At 38.7% G+C, this 8,604-nt stretch overlaps 5 protein-coding genes and 1 long non-coding RNA gene across 6 annotated transcripts; 4 read left to right on the top strand and 2 right to left on the bottom strand.

Moving 5' to 3' along the window:
* Nucleotides 1–533, top strand: LOC114532828. Its single transcript, XM_028554422.1, has 2 exons — nucleotides 1–382; nucleotides 464–533. The coding sequence occupies exons 1-2, from the start codon at nucleotides 138–140 to the stop codon at nucleotides 531–533; spliced, it is 315 nt and encodes a 104-aa protein (XP_028410223.1). The 5' UTR covers nucleotides 1–137.
* A 112-nt stretch (nucleotides 534–645) lies between these two features.
* Nucleotides 646–1,868, top strand: LOC114532848. The gene is made up of 3 exons (XR_003687982.1): nucleotides 646–735; nucleotides 920–1,015; nucleotides 1,138–1,868. It is a non-coding gene; the product is annotated as an uncharacterized LOC114532848 (long non-coding RNA).
* A 377-nt stretch (nucleotides 1,869–2,245) lies between these two features.
* Nucleotides 2,246–3,334, bottom strand: LOC114532827. Its single transcript, XM_028554421.1, has 3 exons — nucleotides 2,999–3,334; nucleotides 2,597–2,911; nucleotides 2,246–2,512 (listed from the first exon to the last, which is right to left on the bottom strand). Exons 1-3 carry the CDS (start codon nucleotides 3,248–3,250, stop codon nucleotides 2,246–2,248), a joined length of 834 nt encoding a protein of 277 aa, XP_028410222.1. The 5' UTR covers nucleotides 3,251–3,334.
* Nucleotides 3,335–3,450: 116 nt separating this feature from the next.
* Nucleotides 3,451–5,247, top strand: LOC114532826 (the record flags this gene model as incomplete). The annotated part of the gene is made up of 1 exon (XM_028554420.1): nucleotides 3,451–5,247. A coding segment is annotated over exon 1 (1,704 nt), but the record flags the coding sequence as incomplete, so codon positions are not given.
* Nucleotides 5,248–5,282: 35 nt separating this feature from the next.
* LOC114532853 (ubiquitin-like-specific protease 2) lies at nucleotides 5,283–7,148 on the top strand. The gene is made up of 10 exons (XM_028554451.1): nucleotides 5,283–5,364; nucleotides 5,460–5,540; nucleotides 5,655–5,841; nucleotides 5,937–6,023; nucleotides 6,130–6,213; nucleotides 6,307–6,339; nucleotides 6,427–6,498; nucleotides 6,572–6,644; nucleotides 6,752–6,823; nucleotides 6,895–7,148. The coding sequence occupies exons 1-10, from the start codon at nucleotides 5,283–5,285 to the stop codon at nucleotides 7,036–7,038; spliced, it is 915 nt and encodes a 304-aa protein (XP_028410252.1). The 3' UTR covers nucleotides 7,039–7,148.
* LOC114532825 lies at nucleotides 7,040–8,016 on the bottom strand. The gene has a single exon (XM_028554419.1). The coding sequence runs from the start codon at nucleotides 7,949–7,951 to the stop codon at nucleotides 7,040–7,042; it is 912 nt and encodes a 303-aa protein (XP_028410220.1). The 5' UTR covers nucleotides 7,952–8,016.
* Nucleotides 8,017–8,604: the final 588 nt, after the last annotated feature.

Genomic DNA, 8,604 nt, shown 5'->3' with positions numbered 1-8,604 from the left:
TGGCTGTCAAGTCCGTTCTGCGCATGTTCGCACATTCCTTTCTGTGGGCCCACAGAAAGGAATTTTAATCGAATTATATCCCTATACGCATGCGCATTTAGTCAGGAGCAAGCTGACACAAAACACATGCGTTCAACATGGAGGACTCCGAAAGCTCTTCACGCGTTAGTGCCGAAAGCTCTGCGAATTTTAGCCTCCCAAGCAGCGAAGATGCAAAGACTAAACGCAAGGATTACATCGCTAAACGAGATTCGACGAAAGTAGCTCTTTACGAGCAATTTCAGCGTTGGCGATCTCTAAAAGAAGAGCTGGACTTGAAGACAGACAAACAACTGGCTGAAATGCTTTTAGATAATTACGAAAAAGGTGCCCGTATTTCGAGGTGAGAAATTTGAATTATTCATAATTTGGAAACGCATATACATAAATTACGTTCTTCTGAATCTGAACCAATTTATTTTAGTGACGCGGAGACACAGACAAACATTGAAAGCAGAGCTGCGGATTTGGTCAGCAATGCCTATGGCCATTAGCCCAAGTAAAGTTTTATATCGACATTCAATGTCACTTTAAACAAGGTCTTTAAATGAATGGTGATAGGTAACCCATGTTTTATTATATTTTCCCTTTTAGTTTCATCATCGACCCGCTTATTCATACAAGGAGGCATTCATCTTTACCTCCCGTCGCTACTAAACGGAGACGTCTGTTACTCGGGTCTACAGACGCACTAAGGTATTTTTTGACAAATGTGTTTTGATTCTTATACATGTATGTACCAGCGATAAATCATACATTCACGCTCAAATACCCAAGTACCTTTGAGTAACAATAATAAAAGAACATGTCGATGTATATTGTAATTACTACCCAATGGGGAATTAGATTATAACATTGTTATTTCTGCTAATTATTGTAGGACACAAACTGTAGATGAAGAAGAAACACTGTCAGCTATTGATTCTGATGATAGTGAATTGGAGGACAATAGTCAAATATCATTGGAACATCCAATGTATGTTTATAAACTATAATTTGATGATTTAACAACCAATCACAATTTATCACATAAAATGTAATGACTACCCAATATAGCATATATCACTTGACTATAGAGCTTTATATACTATTATATAGGGTTGGAATTGATGACATTGATAAGGTTTCCTTGGAAGAAGAGGTATTAGATACCACAATCAATGGTCACAGTGATGATGATGCTGATGATGATGATGATTGTGATGATGGTGATGATGATGATGATGGCACTGAAAAAGCCCCAAAAAATAGCAAACAAAGTTTTGTTCGTCATATACCATCCACTGATGTTCCAAAACTAGAGTTATGCTTGGCATCAACCACAATAATTTTGGAACTACTGAAGACACTGCATGGTCCTGTTTGTACAAGAGTTGGATGTAGTCGTCCATTGAATTTCAGGAATTCATTTGTTGGAACATGCCTAGTTGTTAATTGGGGTTGTTCTGCTGGCCACTTTGGTGGGAGGTATGTCTATTTCCAACTTGTCTATTATCACTGCAATATTTGAAAAAAGAAGAACAACACCTGGCCATGTTACACAGAAGTTAGGTCTTGCTCCAGATGACCCCCGGAACATTGCCAGGAATATTGCTGTGGTACCCCAGCCTCCAATGGAAGAGCTTCTGAGACAACACAAAACAAGGTTTTGATATGAGGGAATACCTTACTTGTGACACTATAACTTGATGTCACACATCCATGGACTATATATATGTAATTTTAGATGATTTGTGGGAATTTAAATATTGGTAGGGGAGGCATGCATAATATTGTGTGCAAGTATCTTATAAATTATAGTGAATGAATAAATTTGCATAGGTCATGCCATGCCACTAGTGAAGTGTGTCAATAATTTACTACACATGATTATGTACTCATTAACTTGCCAAAATATCAGTATTACAGTAGTTTTTACATAGTCTTCAAAGTCTAGCTGGCCTGAATCCTACATACAATCCATTTGGTGAAGGATACCTCGCTCTTATTTTCAGCACACAGCAACTTGGCACAACAACTCTGTTACCTCTGCCTAGACGTCCATATTGCCATAAAACGTACTGTCTATAAGCAGCATGACGAAAGTTTTCGTTATTTCTTGCATGGTCAGCTACAAGTACATCCTCTCTGTACCTCATAGCAATGTCTAGTACATTGCCATCCAAAACCAGTTGGAGGAAAAGTGGACTGGTTGTAATACAAGGCATTACTCTACGGCAGCAACATTTGTTTTCTTCTTGTGTTGGCATTGGGATGCAACAACCACAAAAGCACCAGTCTGGACTATCTGCTGGTGGGGGTTAGGCTGTGGTGGAGCTTGTGCTGGTGGGGGGTTAGGCTGTGGTGGAGCTTGCTCACCTCCTGGGTTTGCCAACTCTCCATCAACCAAGTCAGCAAACGCTGCTGGCTGTCTTCTCAGGAGTTCCAATGCCAATCTCCTTACTGCTGCCTCATCAAGTTGTGCAACCAAGTCCTGAAATTGTATTTTATTTCAAAATTAATTGCCCTATAATTTTACTCTGTAGTTAAAAGAACAATGTCAAAAACATTTACATGCCTGCAGTTGTTGGTCATGAGCCATAACGCGTTGTTGAGAGTCGCCTTCCTCGACTAATCTCCCTCGACCTCTTCCCCTACCACTTTCTCGACCTCTACCCCGACCTCTTCCGCGACCTCTTGCCCGACCTCTTCCTCGACCACGACCTCTTCCTCGACCTCTCCCACGACCTCGACCTCTGCCTCGATTTTCGGTGGCCTGTCCTTCATCCTCGCTTCCACTCGCCCCGCTAGTTCGCACACGTTTTGCTGATCTACCTCTAGACCTTGTTTGGACAGAGTCACTGGACACGTCTTGTAATTCACTTTCATTGTCCTGGGATATTCGAAAGGGAAATATATAAATATTTACAGTGTAACAAAATCCAGAAGCTCATGAAGAACTCATTAAAACTTTTCCTACCTCGTATTCTTCAGATGAATCTGAATCGCTTTCGATGTAATGACGGCGATTCCTACACGTAAACGATAGTCCATCGTGGCACGCTAAACTGCAATACTGTCTCGCCGTTTTGCATGGGCAAGCATTTCGTCCTATTTCGCGCAAACACATACCACCGCAGGAACACGTTGTATTATCATCTAAGTTAGCGACCTGGGCAATCCCTTCAATTTGTAATCGCTCTGCATCCCCAACGTCCAAACTTTCGTCCATATCGACAAGTAATATTGTCCAATTCAACGGTGTAGAAAAAAATCGCTGTCCAACAGTGTAGAAATCAGAAGATATGAAATCGACACCGTATAGTATGCAAATTTCATACAATACACCTTTTACGCAATGAAAAGCACGTGTAGTATCACGTGACATTTATATGTAAACAAAGCGTAATGTTCGGACAATGAAAACGCGCGCAATATTTAAATCGTATAGAAAGCCTGAATATATATTCGCATAATATTCATATATAAAGTAAAAAGTTGTTTCGTTAGTGCTTTGTCCGGATTATGGATGCTACTCGCGAGTCCGATGTCTTTAAAAAGATGACCGTAGTTCAAATTAAAAATTTTCTACTTGCAAGAGGAGTCAGTGTAAATGGCTATGATAAAATTACGCTGATCAAAATAGCTGCTGCGGTTGAAAGAATGTGTATTCCTCTACTTCCAACCTTAACAAACGATCGAAAGAATGGTGCTGCAAGCGATGAACGTTTGATTATTAATGATATGGAAATCGAAAACCCCTTTAAAATGTCTGTGATGAATAACTTCATCGACTCTCCATCTTTCGGTTTGTACGACATATTCAACTATTTGATTTTCCATTCGACTGCGTACGATAAGCAAGGTCTAGCTGCGTACAAATCCTTCGACGACTACAGTCTATTTGAAGATGGCCATGTAGAATCGTTAATGACTAAAACATTGAACAATGAAAGGCTTCATGTCTATGTAGCTAAGGTGCGACCAGCTATGAAGGTGAAAACTGATGATGGAAAACCTTGCTACGATCTTTGGTTTATCTTGGAAGGTCATGGTCCCAACCGAGGTAGCGTTTTGAAGGCGAAGTGTATGTGCAAAGGAGGCCGTGATGGGGGATGTAAACACATCGGGGCCGCCATGTATTCGCTGGAAGAGGTGCTGAACACGCGAAGTAAAGATAGCGTGACAAGTGGCAGTTGTGTGTGGGTCAAGAAAGCTAGCGCTAGTACGAAAGCATGCGAAGTATCTGACCTAGTGATTGAAAAACCAAAATTACCTTCGTACAAACTGAGGAAGAGGGACCACGCATATTCTCAAAACATTGACGTGGACGTAAGAGCTCATAAGGACCAAAAGCCCATAAAGAAAAGAAAGCTGAGAAGACTTACCGGATTGATGAAACTAATGAAACAACGTCCTGCCATTCTGCCAGTACTCCAGAAACGATACTGCGCACCAAAGAAATCTCCAACACTATTGACCATTGAAAATGGTGACAAGAGTACAAGTGGTACCAGTTCAAGTGATGGGATCATGAAACGTAAAATTTCTATTTGCATGGAAAGCAACAAGCATGCCACAGAAGATTTAGTGTTTCAAAAGTTATCATTCACAGACAAGGAGATTGATGATATCAACCAGGCTACGGTAAAACAGTTCCAGTGCAAAGAATGGTATTGTGAAAAAGCTGGTTTCATTTCAGCATCGAAAGTTAAGCGTGTTGTTACCAGACAGGCAACTATTGAAAAGAACAGACCAAAGAAGACAGATGTCAGCTGTCTGGTAAACATGATTACAAATCCCAAAGTACCACCAAACATTGTTCTGCCACAACAACCACACAACTCATTAACATGGGGGTTAGTTCATGAGACAAGTGCAAGGGATGCTTACTTACGAGTTGAAAGGCACAAACACCACAATATAAAGTTAGTGTCTAAAGGCTTTCTCATTTCAAAGAAGAGAAAATTTCTTGGTGCCAGTCTCGACAACATAAAGACATGCCAGTGTTCCAGTAATTGTCCAGATGTTGTTGTCGAATATAAATGTCCATGGAAGCACAAAGATATGCATCCCAAAAAAGCGTTTTTGACACCAGAAATTGGTGGTATTGAAAAAGATAAGACCTTCTGTCTTACCAAAAGCAGTGCATACTATCACCAGATCCAGGCACAAATGTTTGTTTCTGAGCTTTTTCATTGTGACTTTGTTGTTTGGACAAGTCAAGGAATTTTTGTTCTGCCAGATCATATGATGCTGCATTTATGGACCATGTTTGCAATCAGTTGGAAGCATTTTGGAAAGCAGAAGTTCTCCCTTGTATGATGGCAGACTCAAACTTGAATGGTAATTATGTTTATTTGTCAATATATATCACAGAGTTACAATTTCAGATTGTATTTCAAATTGTGAAATATATGTTTGTTCTGTTGCTTGTCTAGTTGCTAACACAGTAACTGGGGACAATCTAGATACAAACAAAGAAACTGCACCTAGAGTTACAAACAACAATGGGCATTCAGGTGAGTCAGTGCAGTGCACTGTGCTTAATTAAATTACAATTAGTTGTTCAGCTAGATAGTGGTTTACTAACTAAGTGATCACAAATACATTCTATGTTATCTATATTTATTTAGTTTCCCCTATGGTAACCCAATTACCTTGCAATGAACCTTGCAATATGCAAGTTATGGATTGTGATGGGAACAATTCCACTACAACAACATCATTCAAATTTCACGGTATTGAAGTGTATGAGCAAGATATTACAACCCTCGAGCCAGGAATGATGCTTAATGACACAGTTGTAACTGTCTTATTTGAGTAAGTGTATAAAAGCTTGTGATATTCACTTCATGTAAAATTCATACACAGAACTGGTTAAATTAATATCACAAAAAAAACACTTCTTATTGTAGAGAACTTGCTTGTCCATTCCCAGTCATCGATTCTCTTTTTTATTCTGTTCTTTGTGGGGAACAAGATGTAAGAAAAGCAACAAGCAGGTATTTCTCAATTACTGCATGCATGCACAAGTATTTATTATTAAATTGGTCATGACCATGCATATACATGTCTATCTGGTATCAGATTATGTTTTATGTAATGTAGGTCTGAACGAATCCTATCAGCCCAACCATTTTTCAAGGCAGATATTTTGAAAAATGACTACATAGTAATTCCAATCAACAGGAGGTATGAAACAACCTGATGATTACTTAATTTAAATGTAATCCACAATAGAAAATTGTTCTATCCTAAATGAACTATATATTCATTTACTTGCAGGCTACACTGGTTACTAGCCATCATAACCCCATGGTATTATGTGCAGTATTATATTTTTTGTCTGTAATTAAGTGTTAATTACTTATAATTAATAATGTTGTATTGCATTACATTTTACAGGCATGTGCTTTTTTTGGACTCTTTATCCTGGGAAATTTCTAGCAAAAGAGCTGAAATGAAGTATTTAATCAGGTGGGTTTGTTGAGGCCAATATAGTTGTGCACATGCAATTAATATTGTATTCATGTGTCTTCTTTTTATATAGTTATTTAGATCATATGTCTAATATATCAGGGAATCCCAATAGATGCACAAGTTTGAAATGCCATGTTCTAAAGGTTTGTGATATATATGTGCTATATATCTTGTATTTCCAAAGTGTATTAGGTTTAACCTCTGTTCAGTGTTCTTTTAGATGCAACCATTTTTTGTCTATTATATATAGGTTCCAAGGCAGGATCCTCATACTAACAACTGTGGGATTTACATAGCAATGTTTCTCAGTAGCTTTGAAAAGGTAAATGGTATTCAATATGTCAATTGAATAGTTTTCTATTACTCTACAAAAAGTGCTTTCTCTAATTACAGGACATTGAAAAATATGAGGAAAATCCTGATGAGTATGTCAAATTGACTCATTGTTGGTTCACAGAAGATGAAGCTGAAGAAAATAGAACCAGGATTAGAAACCAACTTACAGGACTGAGTTTATTGGCAAAACATAGAAAATAATTTACAGCTCAAGTCTACAGTATTCTTCCTCCTTGTTTATACAACTGGGCTGCAAATTTACTAATGCAGCACAAACAGCAATTATTGAGTTTACATGAGGCTTCATTGTTAAAGGGAAAGCACCTTTCAGAATAGTAAAACATTTTAGTTTTCTGATCATTCTTTCAATATGTACTCTTATTGTGGCCACACGTCGAGTTTGAGTTGATGTTACAGCAGACACATTTCCTTTCCTTAAAAGAGGTGGGGCCAAAAGCTTTGCTTCTTTGAGTGCTAGCAGGTCTTGAATATTAAAACCTTTGTCGGCCATCACCACATCACCTGCTTCAAGATGATCCAAAAAACCACTTTCTTTTACGATTTCTTTATCACTAATACTGCCAGTGAAGAGTCTTGAAACAAAATTAAGATGAGGTAAAGGAGACATTGAGATCAACAACTTGAAGGTATTGGTGGACTTGTACTGGCTGTAGGTGGTTCTTTGGCAGTGTGGTCTCGAAGGTTTCTCTACATAGAATTCAGTGCAATCAATGATAGCTCTGAGGTTCTTTATACCTCGAAGTGCCGTTGGAAATTCAATCCCTTGCAAATCATTTAACGTTGAGAAGGGCACAAAACATTTTAGTTCCTTACTCATGAAGAGAATCCAGGTTACAAAAATCCGGCTACCAGTCCCATTAGAAATGCCAAATATACCACTTAACATTTCAATACTGACATTCCTTCTCAACCTTATTAATGTGAACAGAAACTGTTCCCTGGTTGTGAGTTTGCACATATCATACTTCTTCTTGATATACATACTATGGCTGGTCGTCAACTTCGTTCTCTTTTTACCCCTCCAATAGTGAATTCGTTTTGCTTTTTGTTTTAAGATTTCATTAAAAATCGTATCAAGGCATTCCTTGCTCATGCCTGCAAAGACAATAAATAGTTGTAATAAATCACGTCACACAGCTTGTTTTAAAACAAAACTAACTACTCACCTGTATAGTGCATCGTTTTTTTGGATCGTCCACTTTAGCTAGGAAAAGATGCTTATGCATCTCAGCACTGTCTACCAACATTTTGTCTTGATATGGGTTCAAATGACAAAGCTCAACGTTGGTCTAAACATAAATGTGAACACTATCACCGAAATTCACGCGCAAAACATTCAGTACTGCTTTTATCAGCTCACCTGCGTACTACAAACAACTGATTGTTCAATCTTGTCGTCTACAAACGTTTCTACGTTAGAAGTTTCGTCGATGCTAGGATGATCTTCGTTGTTGGATTTGTCGCTGCACAGATTGCTGCAAGGGCCAACAGTCGCAGCACTATTTGCACTAAACGACAACAATATCTCAGCGACATTAAGTTCGGTGTCGGTCTTGCAACAATTCGTCGGTGCTTGGGCTAGCATTAGCAGCGAATTTGCAGCAGATTTTACATCACTTCGACGAGGTTTCTTCACGGGCTTCTGTCTGGCAACAGGGATTTTTCGTTTACGGTTCATCATGCGCTGCTGCGTATGTAAACAAACAGTCGATAATAAACACGAAATGTGGGCTAAAATCTCATCAT

Source organism: Dendronephthya gigantea, unplaced genomic scaffold (genome assembly GCF_004324835.1).
Source record: "Dendronephthya gigantea isolate DGI-Jeju-01 unplaced genomic scaffold, DenGig_1.0 000081F, whole genome shotgun sequence".
Taxonomy (NCBI): domain Eukaryota; kingdom Metazoa; phylum Cnidaria; class Anthozoa; order Malacalcyonacea; family Nephtheidae; genus Dendronephthya; species Dendronephthya gigantea.
This window is presented reverse-complemented; position numbering and strand designations above follow the sequence as displayed.

What these genes read in the sequence shown, in the direction of transcription:
- LOC114532828 (XM_028554422.1), top strand. Translation starts at nt 138, where the DNA reads ATGGAGGACTCCGAAAGCTCTTCACGCGTTAGTGCCGAAAGCTCTGCG. An exon ending in AAAGGTGCCCGTATTTCGAG is followed by an intron (nt 383 to 463) that starts GTGAGAAATTTG and finishes AATTTATTTTAG; the next exon opens with TGACGCGGAGACACAGACAA.
- LOC114532827 (XM_028554421.1), bottom strand. Translation starts at nt 3,250, where the DNA reads ATGGACGAAAGTTTGGACGTTGGGGATGCAGAGCGATTACAAATTGAA. An exon ending in ATTCATCTGAAGAATACGAG is followed by an intron (nt 2,912 to 2,998) that starts GTAGGAAAAGTT and finishes CGAATATCCCAG; the next exon opens with GACAATGAAAGTGAATTACA. An exon ending in CTCATGACCAACAACTGCAG is followed by an intron (nt 2,513 to 2,596) that starts GCATGTAAATGT and finishes ATACAATTTCAG; the next exon opens with GACTTGGTTGCACAACTTGA.
- LOC114532853 (XM_028554451.1), top strand. Translation starts at nt 5,283, where the DNA reads ATGGACCATGTTTGCAATCAGTTGGAAGCATTTTGGAAAGCAGAAGTT. An exon ending in GTAATTCCAATCAACAGGAG is followed by an intron (nt 6,214 to 6,306) that starts GTATGAAACAAC and finishes ATTTACTTGCAG; the next exon opens with GCTACACTGGTTACTAGCCA. An exon ending in TGAAATGCCATGTTCTAAAG is followed by an intron (nt 6,645 to 6,751) that starts GTTTGTGATATA and finishes TATTATATATAG; the next exon opens with GTTCCAAGGCAGGATCCTCA.
- LOC114532825 (XM_028554419.1), bottom strand. Translation starts at nt 7,951, where the DNA reads ATGAGCAAGGAATGCCTTGATACGATTTTTAATGAAATCTTAAAACAA.